General features: G+C 38.2%; 1 protein-coding gene across 1 annotated transcript in view; it reads left to right on the top strand.

The window, feature by feature from the left end:
• The window catches only part of HIC2 (HIC ZBTB transcriptional repressor 2), a 34,134-nt gene extending 23,195 nt beyond the window's left edge, over positions 1–10,939 (top strand). Inside the window, exon 2 of the mRNA XM_072415634.1 lies at positions 42–10,939. Within this exon, the coding sequence (XP_072271735.1) occupies positions 72–1,703 (1,632 nt within the window). The 5' untranslated portion in view covers positions 42–71 and the 3' untranslated portion in view covers positions 1,704–10,939. The remainder of the gene's footprint in view (positions 1–41) is intronic.
• The last annotated feature ends 5,146 nt before the right edge of the window (positions 10,940–16,085 follow it).

The following is a 16,085-nucleotide window of genomic DNA, read 5'->3' as shown; positions in this document are numbered from 1 at the left end:
AAGTAAATTGAAATTAATTTTTTTCTTTTTTTCTTTTCCAGGCAGAGCATACTGAATAAAAAGGGGGGGAAATGGATCTGCCAAACCATGCCAAACAACTGCTGCTTCAGCTGAATCAGCAACGAGCCAAAGGTTTCCTGTGTGACGTTATTATCGTAGTGGAAAATGCCCTGTTTCGAGCTCACAAGAACATCCTCGCAGCCAGCAGCATGTACTTTAAGTCTCTTGTTCTCCATGATAACCTGATCAATCTGGATACTGACATGGTCAATCCAGCAGTTTTCCGTCAGATTTTGGACTTTATCTACACTGGTAAACTTTTAACATCTGACCAGCCAGGAGAGCAGAACTTTAATGCTCTTCTCACTGCAGCAAGCTACCTCCAACTCCACGACTTGGCAACTCTTTGCAGAAAGAAGCTGAAGCGTGCTGGGAAGCCATTTGTTGGAAAGCTTGGAGTGCCGGGCATAGGGCGGGTTGGAAGGAGTCACAGGCTCTCTGCTCCTCAGCTTACTCACATGCGATTCTCTGGATCGCTGGATGATAACAAGGGCTCCAACTCAAACGAGCTGTCCAGCACTGCAGGACAAGATGACGATTTGTTTATTAACAACTCTAACCAGGAAAATAGCCACCCTTCAAATCGAGGTACAGGGAGCAACAACAGCCTTCATAACAGCACTAATGGGAGTGACCATGATCTAGGCCTTGATCTTTCCAAGAAAAGCCCGTCCCTACCTGCACAAGATGAGAATGTACAAGCAGATAGTCGTGCTGGTTCTCCCCAATCTGCCTCAGCATCTGTAGCCAACAGTGCCTCATACGATGAATCCGCCCTCCAAAAAAGAGACGGTGAACCAATGGACGTGGAGGAAAACCACTCTGAATCCGGGCCAAAGAAAATCCTTCGCCATTGTCCTCGTAAAAAGGAGTGGGACAGGAAAGAAGGAGAGTCATCTCCAGAGGAACGAGGAGAACATATGTCCAATGGAGTTATTGTTGGGCCGATGTCAAAAGAAAGAAATTCTGGAGGAAGTTATTCTTCAGATCAGAGCTTTCAATGTAAAGAGGAAGTGGAAAATGGCAAAGACAACAGTGAAGAGAGTGGGCATAGTGAGAATGAATCTGAACATCCTAGTGCCAACTACGTTTACCGACAAGATGGATTTGAGACTGTGCCATTCGGAGACAACTTGTATGTCTGTATCCCCTGTGGAAAGGGGTTTCCTAATTCAGAGGAGCTAAATGCCCATGTAGAAACGCACACCGAAGAGGAGCTATACATCAAAGAGGAAGACTCCTACTGCAAAGAGGAAGCAGAGGATCTGTCCACTCCCAACACTACCTTTCCAAATGAATCACGGCCATTCAAGTGCTCAGTGTGTGAGAGAAGCTACAAGGATCCAGCCACCCTTCGACAGCATGAGAAAACACACTGGCTGACCCGTCCTTTCCCCTGTAACATCTGTGGCAAAATGTTCACACAGCGAGGTACCATGACCCGCCATATGAGGAGTCACTTGGGCCTCAAACCTTTTGCTTGCGATGAGTGCGGGATGCGCTTTACAAGGCAATATCGACTGACCGAGCACATGCGTGTCCACTCAGGGGAAAAGCCCTATGAATGTCAGCTCTGCGGGGGAAAATTCACCCAGCAGCGCAATCTGATCAGTCACTTGCGTATGCACACCACCCCAGTATAAACCAAAGACTCCTATGACATCCTAAGAATGTGCTCCTCTGCACACAAACACACACAAACCAATTTACCTTCCTGATGACTTGCTGCTTTAAGGGTACCTGTTTTCCAGTTGTCTCAGATGGTAGAAAGGGGGTCCAATGCCTCACCTGAGCTTTAACAAGTAATGGATAATGACAACATTTCAACATGTGGCACAGCGGAAGCCATTTGTACATCAGCTTCAGTTTAGACCATAAAGAGTAAATAACGTCATTAACACTCTTTGCCTCTACATCATCAGCACCTCCACAAAGACTTTAAAGACCTTGTTGCCAAGGAATGGCTGGTATGATGCTTGCAGATTTTACCAAGTTCTATTGTGAGCATTGCCATCCTGCTATTCTAGCAGCAAACATCACATTGGATTTAAAAGTTTTTTTGTGTAGGGGCCATTTGGTAAAGTTTCACTGAAGGCATGCTATTACTCACCCCGTGATGTTCACACCTTTCTACATCCTGGTCCTGTCTACATCTGTCCAGCCTTAAGAGGTGCTGGCCTCCTAGTTTATATCCATGAATGAAAACCAAGGAAACCTCACAACTCCCTCTCCTGGTTACCACTGTGGGCATCTGGATAGGTTCCTGCCAAGTTGCCCCTTTCTTACACCAATGTATTTATGGCTAAAGGAGGGCTGGCACTTTTTTCTGGGGCTCTTGGTATCCCGTGGCTGTGAATTATTTGCATGTTCCCTCTTGGTACCTTTCTTCTTTCTAAAGGCCCTCTTTTCCACAGACTGGAAACTAATATTGCCCAACAGTTGCACCCATGTGAGCCAGTGGGAGGGAGGTTTTTTCTTTTTGCCTCCCTCTGTTGTACTCCTGTCTGTAATAGGTACTTGTCTCAGTTCTGGGCTGTGGGAGACTGTCTGAATTACATTTTGAATCTGTGAATTTTTGAACTGGAAGTTTAGGGTTATTTTGGGGTGGTGGGTTAGGTTTCTTTTTTTTTTTTTTTTTTTCACTACTCACTTTTTACATTTTATTGAGCTTCTCATGTAAAGATGAGCTCAGGAACAGACACATCGTAACTCCTTCTGTCCTGAAGAGGGCACCCAGTACTTTGTTACAGTGCTCTATTCCCTATTACCATAACCCAAAAAGTGTTAAATCAAAGGAGGTTATTGTTTTCTTCACCCCACACACCTCCAAAATATAGGAAACTCATCTTTACTGCCAGACTGGCTTCCAGTTGTAGCCTATCTGTTAGGAAAGAAGGTTCTCAACATGTTGCTGTTTATGGTGACTTGTCACCTGTTAGGTACTCCTGTGTGTGTATATGTGAGTGTGTGTCAGTGTGCGTGTCAGCCTCTTGTGGCTGTGTATGTGGACATGTCAGGTGGAAGGATGCGATGGACTGGTCACTTTTGCTACCTCTTGAACTCTTGACAAGTGAGATGCTTTTACAAAGCTTTTGCATAGATTTTTTTTTTCCTTCATGTAAGTAAATGTATAAAGTTAGAACATTTAAATTAAATGGAAAGCATTCAAAACATAAGACTGTCAGGAATTTGCCATACTTACATACATGTTACGGATATAAAATAGAGATCCAAAAATGAACACAACCCAAAGAGATCCGATCTGAAATAAACCAAAATAATTACCAAACCCTTTTCCCTAGATAGAAGCCACCTCTTTCTCCAGAGGTTTGTGATATTTACACAGCTGTGACTCCCAAAGTATTGGTCCCTCTGTATCAAATTCTGGCCAACCGCTGTTAAGAATGCATCAGAATCCAGAATTTACCAAATATTAATACTAAATATCAATGTACCTTTACAAACGATGGCCACGTAACTGTCAGGTTTACATTTTTCAAGACCAAATCTGTCAGACTAAAGAGTCAGGTTAGGCGGCAATTTTTTTTTCTTCCATTTGAATAAAAGTTCAGTCCTATGACCAAATGAATGTTAGAATATACAAAGTTGAAAACAGAGGCTTAAAAATATAGTTGACCCCCTCCAAACATGTAATCATCTTGACAAGCTTATTGTGGTATTTAAAGAAGAACTCCAGGATGCAGCATTCGTATTTAAAATACTCCTTTTAAAGCGGAACTAAACTTTCCTAACCTTCAGCCATGTGATTTCCAAGCTCCCATGCCATTGCTGAGAGCTTCCAGTGGTCTTCATCTGTGTTTGGGATAAATGTAAGCGCAAACTTATTTACCTCAACATATGCCAAAACTGTATACTAAACAAGGACATAGTATGTCTCCTTTTCAATAAAAAAAAACCTTCCTGTTTGCACATTTTATTTTACAGGTCAAAGTTACACTTTAAAAAAAAAAGACCCTGAAATGCTGAAAATACATGCATCTAGCCTCCTTGGCTCCCCAAACTCCTGTGCACATCACTGCAGACAGGTCTGAATCCTCAAAAATAGATAAATTGTTCCTTAGAGACAGAAATCTTTACACATCCTAAAGATGCCTGGATGCTGAAATTTAAAAACCTCCCTTTGTTTCCACAGATGGTATCCAGGAATTATATGCCAGCTAATCCATTTTCAAGGGGAGCTCATGTTGCATAGGATGAGATTGGGCAAAGCTTAATAGATAAAATGTTTGTATCTTTACTATTCAATAGCCTTTTTTAGTATATGCATATGTCATTTTTTATTAAACCTGGATTTCTTCTTTAAACTACCAATATTTGTATTGGTCTGCTTCATTGTTTACTGCAATTTCTGGATCTAAGCAGTGACATTGTACATCAGATATGTGTAGTTTCAGGGAATTTGCCATCCTTGTAATATTTTCATTATCTTATTCATTACGTTAAAAGGAAGCAGATGATTTGCATTCCACATTGTTATTCTTGCTTGAGTCATGATCTGGTTACAATCCAATTAACTAGTTTACATTTGTGTAATTCAGTATGTGGGAAATAAATATAGATGCCTCGGGGCCAAAGATTAAACATCTTTTGGGGCTACTAATATTTCATTTACATATTATCTTACAAGGACATATCCTTTTTTTTTTTTTTTTTAAGTAGTAAAGCTGTATTTGTTAGCAATTTATCAATTTATAATAATATATAATTGGTTGATATGAAATGGCAAGTCTGAGCAGGCTGCTGAAAGTTGCATCCTAAATTGCAGTGGGCAATTTAAAGGAAATACGAAGATTTCATAACAACCTCCTGTGTAGAATACATTCTGTGGTGCCTTTACTTTTACATTTACTACTCGTTTCTATATTCCTGGATCTGTTCTTTCCAGATATAAGGTTTATATACATCTTCTGCCTAAAGCTGTGCAGAATGCAAGTACTGACCATAGGGCTTGTATGGTATTTGCAGAGGATCTTCCCAGGTGGGAAACAAAGTAAAGAAAATGCAGACTGGGTTCTACAGGAATATGTACTTTATAAAGCCTGCCAATGTATCAAATGAATATGGTATAGGTGAGGGATAGTATATAAATATATATATATATAGGGATGGTTTCATATATAGAAAAATCACCATTAGGTAAAAGTGTTCCAGGCAACATAATTGCCTTGTAGTGAATAACATACATCCTGTTTTCTTATGAAAGCTGATTCTGCATAGCTAGGGCTCTTGCAACCACTCCCTACGTCCTCCAAAAGTCCAACTCCAGCCAATTTTTTTTGGTTACTGTAAGTAGGGTTCCCACCCCTGTAGCATTTGTTTTGCTATCTATGTCTCTGTTCAGAAGAGTTCACCTCAACAACAAAAAAAGTGAGGAAGCTTAAGTAAATACACGTGATAACTCTTACAGGTGTGACTTCTTCTTCTTAAAGGTAGATTTCTGCTCACTTCTGGTTGTCTCAAGGAAAGGAAGTGTAAGTCCTCCATACAGGGATACAAATGGCAGCAAAGGCCTCACAGTGGCTCCAACCCCACACTACACTAACCAAAAGTAAAAAAAAAAGAATTGTCTCAGGTTATACTTTAAGGATGGTTCATGTGATGAGTGTGGCATGCATGTTGCATTGTAAAATGATGTAGTTAACCCTAACATTTTCATTCAGCCTTAGATTGGGGACTTCTCTATGTGCAGAAGCAGCTTTCATTGGAAACAAAGGCATTGTTTTTTTTTAGCCAAGTAGCTTTTTCTTAAAGGACAACATAATTGTTATCTGCAGTGCTTGGAAGGTAAACGGAGTCCTTTTCTGCATAGCCTCTTTCTGTTGCAGTTCTCAGCATTATTTGATTTTGGCAAGTTAGATTTCTTAGACTAATATAAAGACCTATACTTCAATTGAAATAGCTTCAGGACTGAAGTGAGCGGCTGAACTGCAGACTAAATGGAGATTTCTTCTCATCGTTGTCACCAACAGGAATAAAGGATAGAAGTGTAACTCGTGTTTACCTGTCCCCAGAGCTGCAGAATTCAACGTTGTTCTTTAAAATCAAGTTCACTTTAGCAAAAAAAAAAAAAAGCACAAAATTAGTTCATCAGCCTGTTGTAATTTTAATGCATGGTTATGGGACTGAACTTTTTTTCTCTGTGTAAACACAACTGCTTTTAATATGTGAAGATCTGTTGCTTTGTAACACAGGCTTATTAAAGAGCTCAGCATCACACTTTTTCTATCATACTGAATGTAAGAGCACAATCAGTGCTTTTATTAATATTTTTTTCCCTCCTCCACAGTAGGGAAAGTCTATGCCTGGATTCTTCATGCTTCCAGCTATAAGGAAACACACAATCGCTTTGATAGCTCCAAATTAATTTTGCCTTTCAAAGTTTGAGATTTTTCATTTCTTAACTGACTCTGAAATTATTTGCTTCTAAACAGCGGTACAATGCCGTTTATCAGCTTATTACATTAAAATTATTAAGCAGAAAATACTTTTTTCTGTTACCAATGCATGGGGGAGCCTTTAAATTTTATTTTGAAACCAAAAATTGACGCGCTTACTAATATAACAGTTTGAACAAAAAAAACAAAGTAACAATCATTTATACCCTGATCAGGAAATCAATAAATGAAACTGCACCTTCATCCATCCCATGGAAGATGAAATCTTGACTCCCAGCAAATGTTGCTTTTGTCGAGCAATTTTTTTATTTTAATGTATATTTTTTTCTCAGCACTTAATATCGACACAATGTCTGTGTATAGTTGAGCATTGTACATTTTTTTGTTAGCTGTGTAGGTTTGTGTTCTAGAGAATGAATTAATGGAAATACATTTCCAAACTGTGACAACATTAATAATGACAATACTTTTCAAAACTTCAGGGACTGGCTACCTCCGGGCACCAAACTTTCAGCCACATTTCTATGACATAGTATTGTATCTAACATTTTCTGTATTTTATGAGAAAAGCAAAACACTAGTTTCATATTAAAACAGATTTTAAGAATTCTGGGACCTGGGTGGAGGGATGGGAGGGTTAGGGCTATATTCTGCATAGGAAAACTCTGCTGTAGATGATACAATAAAAAAGACCGTTCACATTGTAAAATGACAGTCAGTGGGGAAAAAATACATTAAGTTCCATTTTTTTTTTTCGGAGTAACAGGAAACAATTTTTCTTAATGCTTGTAAACTGTAAACAAGGATGTATTATAAAACTGAAAAAATGAAAAGGAAAAAAAATAGCTTGTACCCAAATCCATAAACTATTTTTTAAACCAAAGCACATTTTGAAGAAACCAACTGGGCTCAGAAAAAAAATGAAAAAAAATGAAAAAAGGACTATTTATATTTATCTCATTGTTTACATAACTCTACAGTTTCAGACCTCAGCAACAGACCAGTCAAAATTAATTCCACATTTTCTTTGGGTTTTCATTGACCTCAGTGTATTCATGTTTGTTTTTTTGATGTGCATGTGGAGACTAATAAAATATTGGATAGGATTTAACCTAGTCAAATAAGAAGAAATAAACCATTGCCATGATGGTATATCTCCTTTTAGGGTGCTGGAAACCCTTCACATAATAATTTCCTTAAATGACCAATGTAGAGATTGAAAGATTCACTGCCTTAATGGGACAACTCGGGGGAAAACTCGACTTGGCGCGTAAGTAAAAATGAATTCCTGTATTACCGACAATTGGTATTCACAATTACTACAGCCCATACAGTCCATGGGTTACCTTGGGCTAATGCTATGTTAAAGTAAACCCTGTCACAAGAATATAGGGCCATCCATTGCCATACCCCTGAAAATGCTGGAGTTAATTAGTAGTTATTCTGATCTACTGGCTTTAGTATTTTGGAATAACTGGCCTGGAACTGCTAAGAAAAGTGAGAAAAATTATTTATCTGCATGTTTGTTCCAGGTCCCTGATCTAAGCTTTGTACAGATGCTAGATCTTGACCACCTGTGATAAAAGTTCAGCATCCACCTTATGTAGGTTGAAATCTAAAATCTGTACAGCTGTTACTAAAAGAATTATTTAAAAAATTAGAAAAATGGTTTCTCATAGTTTACTGAATGAAATGAACCATTGTTTTCTACAGGGGAGGACGTGGCATGGTGCCTACCACTTGTCCTTGTTCAAACTACAACTAACAACTGTTTCCAGGGACAATTATTGAGCGCAAATCTGTTCCTTTACAGTACTGAAGTAAGGGTGATCGGCATGATCCCAAAGATACCATTTCTCTCCTTCTGAAATAGTAACCTGTGTATCTCTTGTGACAGCTTTACTTTACGGTTTGAAATTTTTTTTTTTTTTAAAGTTGACCCGTTCTCATAATAATGTGTAACCTATAATAACAGATCTCTTGGTTATACAAAGAGTAATTAGATTGGCTGAAATGCTTACCTTTGAGGAACCATTTGAAAAAGGTCCAGTACTAGTCACTATTCCTACACATTTAATGTGCATAAACCCAGAATTCAGGTTTTGCTGATTCACCTTTTCAGAGATCACATGGCCAAATGCTTAGCTTTTTGGGTAATTACCCAGAAATTGAGGAGACTTGGGCAATATTACCTGATCTCCTGCAGAGGAGGTTTTTTTTGGTAAACCATCTCTGCAAGAAAGTTAACGTCAGTCATTTAGGCAATAGGCAAAATATTGGTCACTTGTAAATGCTTATTACCTTGGGGTTAAATACAATTTTGGAATATTTTTGAAAAGAAATTTAGTTGCCAGTTATTACTACGGTGATATAAACCTACATGAATTATGTTCATTGGGGATTCTGCTTAACCCATGGATAATATACCATTAATTTTGTCTGGTCTTCAATAACTAATCAAAGATGGTGCAGACTTTTTGCAGTGTTTGTATTGTTTCACTATGTATGTGCAGTTCTGAATGTATTTATTTCATACCCCCTTGTGGATGGCAGCAGAGCATAGACAGATTGTTCATCAATCCAGACCTTCTTGATAAAAAAAATAATGCTTTCGTCAAAATGATGGCTGGGGGCCCTTCTGGAAGGGCTAAGTTGAAGCTGCCACACGGGGCTTAAATCCTTTCTGTCATAGGCCCTCAAACACTGCAAGGTGCCTGTGGCTGGGGATGCTTTGAAGACTAAAGGATTTTAGAAAAAGCAAACAAACCTAAATATCCTCAGAGACTCAACAAATAGCCATAAATCACCAAGCAGGACTTTCTGTAGTTCTTGTTTCATACTGGATACTTCTGTAATTTTTGTTGTTTTTATTGTTACAATGTCACCGACTTCATTTGGTATAAATATAAATGTATATTTTTTCTGCAAGATGCTTTCCTTTTTTGTGTTTGTTTTTTTTTCTTTCCTGTTTTGATGGAATGTTTAGTAATTCCTTCAGTCCTTCAGGTAAAGGAGGTGGGATGAGACTAAGAAGGGACATGTCTTTATCCCTTCTGTCCTATTTAAAGTTATTAGGGTTTACGGACCACATTAAAGAACACCCCAATGTAGATTTTAATGGATGGGACTAGAGGTACAGCAAATTATTTCACTGATATTTGGTCTATTCTGTCACAACAGTGAGCTGTGCATTGATGGCAGATGTGGTTGTGTGATGCTTGTTTATAATTTGTTTAAAATCTAAGTAAATGATTGTATTTTTTTTTTTTGCCAAATATACAAATAAGCTATATGGTATACTATTGAGGAACATAGGCAAAAATGTTACTATTCTTGTAAGCTTTATATACGGGTTAGACTGAAGCCTTATTTTCCTGAGGATTATAGTGTAGAAAAACTAGAGCCATGTCCAGTTCATGTCATAGGCCTTTTTGCTTTAATGGTGCAAATCTTCTGTTTAATTTCAGTTAGTTGTGCCACACCTTGCAATATGAACACAAGATTAATTTGTGTGTATCTGATATAGCAGCATATTTCTCAAGAAAATAGCTCTGCCTTTACCTCTCCAGAATCTGGTAAAAACTTAACTACTTCAAATGCAAAAAATCCCAGAGTAATTAGATGGATGAGCAAGTGTACATTATTATTTAATATAAAGTGCACCTCTAATGCTCTGTTGTAAAATGTGTAAGTAGTTGGGAAGGAACTAGTTTTCCTATTTTACAAGCTGCATTACAACAAAAAAACAACCCGAACAGGCTTTGTGCAGCGCCAGGCATTTGACACTGTCTGGGCACTAGTTTAGTGTGTCATGTATATGTGATTCCTGGAGAGAGAGGCCGGTTCCACCTGTCTGACTCCTAGGAATCTTGCCAGGGAGGCACCTTTTTATTGTGTAACAGCTTACCTTGTTTATAGATTATGAATCACCGGTTTCAGATTTAAAAAAAAAGGTAATTGGTGAAGGTAGTTAAAGATCTCTAATTGCTCTTAAATAACATCCAGATCACAGACTTGTCTCAGGGCTGGGCATACCTTGATTTTTTTTTTACCACGTAAACATTGCAGAGTCTCCTTTTGGTGTTCTGACTTCTTCTGCTGAGAGATTTGCAGCTGATTATCTACACACATAATGTCAATGAAATGACTTGCTTATGTCTAGTCCTGTCCAGCTGTAGTACACAAGTGATGGCACAAAGAACTGGAAGAGGAGGTATAATGACTGCCTTACTCTACTCTCAGTCCTACCTCCTGTTTCCTGGGGCTGCAATGTTCTCCTCATGGACTTTCTATTCAGGTCAGAGCACTCTATTGAGGAGCTCATACTCTAGTGTCATATAGATTAAAAAAGTGGATACAGAAGATTCTGGTGATCTGAACATTCAAAATACTTTCAGTCTTAATGTACAGTGATGAAAAACTGTTATTTTATGATCTTTTCATTAAAAGCTTGATTGAAAACAGTTCTACTTGAATCTCTTTGTGACATTTTCTGCATCTTGTATTTTGATCTAGATCTCTAAATACAAAATGAATATATTGCAGCTTACCAGGCCCTATATATAGTGGCTACATCTTTATTTTCACCTGGTGAACCCAGTAATACATTTCCTGTCCAAAGATGATGACTCTTGTACTGTATCCACAAGGAAGCCATATGCCTATCCTATGCTATTCCGGTAGCATTTGCTTTAGGTTGCAAACAACTCCCATTCTCCATAACCTATAATGTATGGTTGCTGTAGTGCAAAAAAACATTGTTACTGGTTAAGAAAAAAAGCATAAGCAATAACCATAGCAAGTTGATCTGCTTAGAATGAAAGCTCAGCACTTGTGCTGGCTCGGTCATTCTTTGATCCCCCCAGAACAAATCAGTGAATGAAGTCAGGGAACCACTTTACACATTTTAGATTTTCACCAGAGATGATCATAATTGTTTGTCCTGGATGACAATCATATAGCATGTATAAAAAACTTTAGTGAAAACTACCTCCAGGACAAATACCTGGGTTGAATCTCCCCTGACACGGACACAGACAGTAATAAAAACCTAACAGAGGACCTAAAAAAAATTATTCCTTTTACACATACTTTTATGTAAACAAATACCTGTTAACCTCAAGCTCAAGCTAACTCCTAAACCTTATTTTAACGTCAGCAAAAATATTCTCAGGTTCACTGAAGCTGCTATGAACAAAGAGTTATGCAAAGTCAATATAAATATAAAAAAGGCAAATAATAAGATCTGCCTTTTGCTGACTGAAGTCCTCATCTTTAAAATAATTAAATATTGCAACCTAACCCCCTTTCCTGATTATAAGTACCCTGCATGTGTTTTTACATCACACAAATAATTACATTTCAGCCCTGTAACAACCAATGTCCCAGTCCTCTGATCTTTAAGGCCTAAATGTGGATGTTTACCTCTAAGACCAGTGATGTCAAATTCTGAACACATGGCCTCTGGCCCTGCACTGAATATAATGCTGACATTGATGAGGGGTACAAACAAAACTGGACAGAAATTTGTCATGCAGAATGACTTCAGAGGACTGGAATAGGAACTACCAGACTGGATCAGAAGATTACAGGACTGTACGTAACATATCCCTGTGTCAGCCCCATAGTGAATGAACCTCTCTCTATGATACCTTTTCCTGGTTTCTTCTCCCTAAACCCTGATATCACTCATTTAGTGATATTAACTCTAAAGATTGAGGTGATTTCACTACACAGATATTAGTTCTTACTGTACATCCAATAAAATATTCATAGTGGGAATGGAAAGTTTTTGCATTTTACATAATGTTGACCCATACACTGGCCAATGAATTCATGTCTGCTATCTTCTTGATATTGATCATCTGTCTGATTCCTGATATGCATTTATCAACTTTGAAACCTAATATGCAGCCAAGACAGATCCCAAACAGCCACTAGCCAATGGGACCACTCAAATGGGTAAAGTTGTGTGGTGACGGCAACCTGCAGGAATCTTCTCTCATTGGCTGGGAATTATTTACCAAATGAAGGAGACTACCAAAAACTAATGTACAACATTGATACTGCTTTGATGAATCATGTTTGTCCACATTATCAAGCATTACTAGCTCAAAAAGCAGGGGGGTGGGTACCATTAAAAAGAGAATAAAAACATCAGAAATATACCCCCGACAAGTCATTTTAGCATATTACAATGGCTGTAAAACTGTTGGTTCATAATGATAAAGTCATTTTAGGGCCATGGTTTCTTTATGATCACAGGTTGCAGTGGGTGTGTGGGCATGTAAACTGTCTCATTTTCCACCCCTATTTCCTTTAAACCAAAGCTGAATTGATTCTAATGCTAAAACTAATATTTTATGGTTTGGATAAATTAGGGAATATTAAAAACCCTTTTAGCACCCCCCAATTCCAAACTACCCCTTTCCCAGGAAAAGAAAGTAATTAAAAAAGAAGTTGACTTCAGATACATTTTAAATCTGCAGCTATTCTAGGAATTTGTAAAGTTTAAAAGATTATTTTTCTATTTCTTTTACAGTTTTTCAACAATTCCAAACAAATCCATATAAAAAAAGCTTTGTGCTCTGAAATGTTATTTTTTTAAATAAGAGAAAATATGCTACTTCATTGTTATCTTATAAGCACTTGGCTTGTCAGTGCACAAACACTTCTTCAGTTTTCCAGTGTTTGTAATATACTGGTATGCATTTCCCATTTGATGAATGCTAATCAAATAGAATTATGCCGGGCACGTTCAGATCTTTCATCAAATAATGGGATCTCAATGTTTCTGAGAAATAAAAGATACTTTTGAATTCCATGTGACCCAACTGGGGTTTTTTTGAGTTATGTGGCTTATCGAAAGTTCATGACCTTCAAATTGAAAAAGAAGTTGATACAATTTCAGTTTCATTTTGAGTGGCATAGTTCCGTTATGTTCTATCAATGTCACAAGGTTTATGTCACAAAGATGAAATCCAGGACAAAGATACTCATTTTCAGCTTAAGTGGCAGTTATTTCAGTTAGGTCTAATGGGTTTTGAAATTTACAATAGCATGGCTGAAAATGGACATTTATATCTTCGTGTAAAGCTTGAATGTAAAACTGTAGCAATGAACAATAAGAAACCATGGCAGAGCCATCAGGAGCAAATACGACTGGTATGAGCTCCTTCATTCCCCTATTGCAAGCAGCACTTTGTTCTATGGCTCCTTCACAGGTTCCTTCTCGGCAGTATGGGAGATGGGTGCGGAAGCGTACTCCTCGGGAAGCCTGTCAGTTTAAAAACTCCTCTCCATGAAGTCCTCAGCTCGGCACTCCACTAGCAGGCTGGGAAGACAGTGGCCACCATCTTGGCCATGTGTGTTTGGTGGAGTGTATGCAGTCTTGTACTGCTGATTTGTTTGGAGCCTTCACAAGAGATTGCTTTATTTAAAGAACTGGTACCCTTCAGATTCCGGGCTAACCCGATTGCATTGTACCTAGTCCTTATTCTAAAATCTGATATTCTTTTATTTCTACCCCCTACTTCACTGCACCCCATGGATTTGGGTTTCTCCCTTCCATAGCAATCAACAGCCATACAAATATGGGAGTTTTTTAGTAGGGGGGGTTGTGTCCGAGTATGGCTACATAAGAAGGTAATTTCTTATACTCTTATACTTCAATACTCTTCTAACCTTTTCTAACCATTTAGAGTACATTTACACCTGCCTGATATTATCGCTATTGATATGACCATACAATGAAAGGACAGAGCCACCTGACGGCCCACTTAGAAAGGAAAGTTACATTGCTTCTTTTTCTTACCATCCTCTTCTACTTCTGACCGAAGGAAATTCAGGATGACATGTGCTCCCACTATGTGGAGCCTGGATCACCATCCTGAGAGGTTACATTTAACACCATTTAGTGACTCCCTGCTCACCCAGGGGGTTACACAATCTATTGTGAATTCTGATCTTAGCCCTCCAGAGCCTGTGTGGGTTAACCTACCTGCAACTTCATCACATGTTCCAGCTGTTTTAGAAGTTGCTGAAATACTGACGTTGAGCAACTGATGTAGTATGTTCAATCTGTTTTGCAGAAGGTAATCAGTGGCCTGCAGCAAACTTTTTGACATTCAACTCCAGTTGCTTATCACCAGTTGGACCTAAAGGGAAAGGTGTACACCCTAGAGGAGGCTAACTTTTCCATCCTGACCCAATTTACACAGGTTCAGCTTCAACTGGAAGACTTGGAGAAATATAACCAGAAAAACAATATCTGGATTAAAGGCTTGCCCCGGGGCTACCCCTCCTGCTTCCAACTACCTGGTACCTGCTGAATTTTTGGACTTTCTGGCCCTCTCACTTTTATCCTCTAGTAGAACTTACTTTATCCACCTCTTCTTTTTTCCTTTACCTCTTTCATCTCACCCTTTATCTGCGTCCTTCCACAAATTTGTCACCTACCCTATTTATTTTCCCATACCTTGCTCCCCAAAACAGAACGCTATCAATATGGGAGTTTTTCCTTGTCATCCCATGCTACAATTCCCCATAAGGCATTCTCTGATTGACATTCTTATCCTCATTTTAAATGCCTTGTTCAGACTTGTCCTTCAGAGACTATTGTTCCTTTTCCTTTTTAATTCAACATAAAAATTGTTTTGGGAGCTTTTACCTTTTGTCTGACTAAAATGTATTATTTGTTCTTGCATGTATTGAATGGTTTATTTGTTTTCATGTATCTTTGTTGTGATAATATTTCATATAATGTGATAACATTTGTATTGCCTGGTTCTAAATAGAAAACTTTCAAAAAGCACTGTGCATCATAACTCTCACAACGTTTTACACGGAAGGGAAAACTATGCTTGTTTTTTTACTTACCACTTGTACCCATAGGTCTCCTTCTATTGCGTGGCTGGCCTCCTGAAGCCCAACATCTGAGGAAGGAGGAATGTGCCAGGTGCCAAGGGAACAAGGAATAAAGGGAGTAAAAAGGCATTTTAATGTTCCTCCAGGGAGTGCAGGGGAAGCACAATGTTTGGGTAATTTTTTAATAATTTTTTTAAAATAATGTAATTGGTATTTAGAGCTAGTTTAAGCTGTTATTCTGAAGGAACGAACTTTACATGAGCTGTGTGCAATTAATTTTGAATGGCAGTCCAGTGCACTAGGATGGCATGTGTTATCAATTTAAAAAATATATATTTTTAGATAAGGGTAGCTTTTCATACACATCCAAGCTTGCCATGTTTGTGTCAGAGGTCATCAATTGTTCCATCCTCAAAATGTGCTCATTTCCTGAACCAGTGGTGTGAATGCTTTTTTTATAGCTTAATTGAATGTCTTTGTCTGGTTTCATGTTGTAGATCACAATTGTGTATTGTGGTGCATAGTGGGCACAGGCATGTGTTTTTTCACATGAAGGTGTGATTGGCAACACCCATATAAATACACGTGTTAAAATTTAAATCCAGCCTTAATCTTAGTTTCTTAAAAGTGACTGTTCATTAGAAAAAAAAAGTAGTACAAAAGGTGTGACCCACTGATCTTTAGTTAGTAAGAAAAAGTTCTATGCAATGTGTGAATCACAAAGCATAATTTCTTAATTTTCTA

Source organism: Pyxicephalus adspersus, chromosome 6 (assembly GCF_032062135.1).
Source record: "Pyxicephalus adspersus chromosome 6, UCB_Pads_2.0, whole genome shotgun sequence".
NCBI lineage: Eukaryota > Metazoa > Chordata > Amphibia > Anura > Pyxicephalidae > Pyxicephalus > Pyxicephalus adspersus.
The sequence above is the reverse complement of the archived record's forward strand: the minus strand, read 5'-3'. Positions and strand labels throughout refer to the sequence as shown.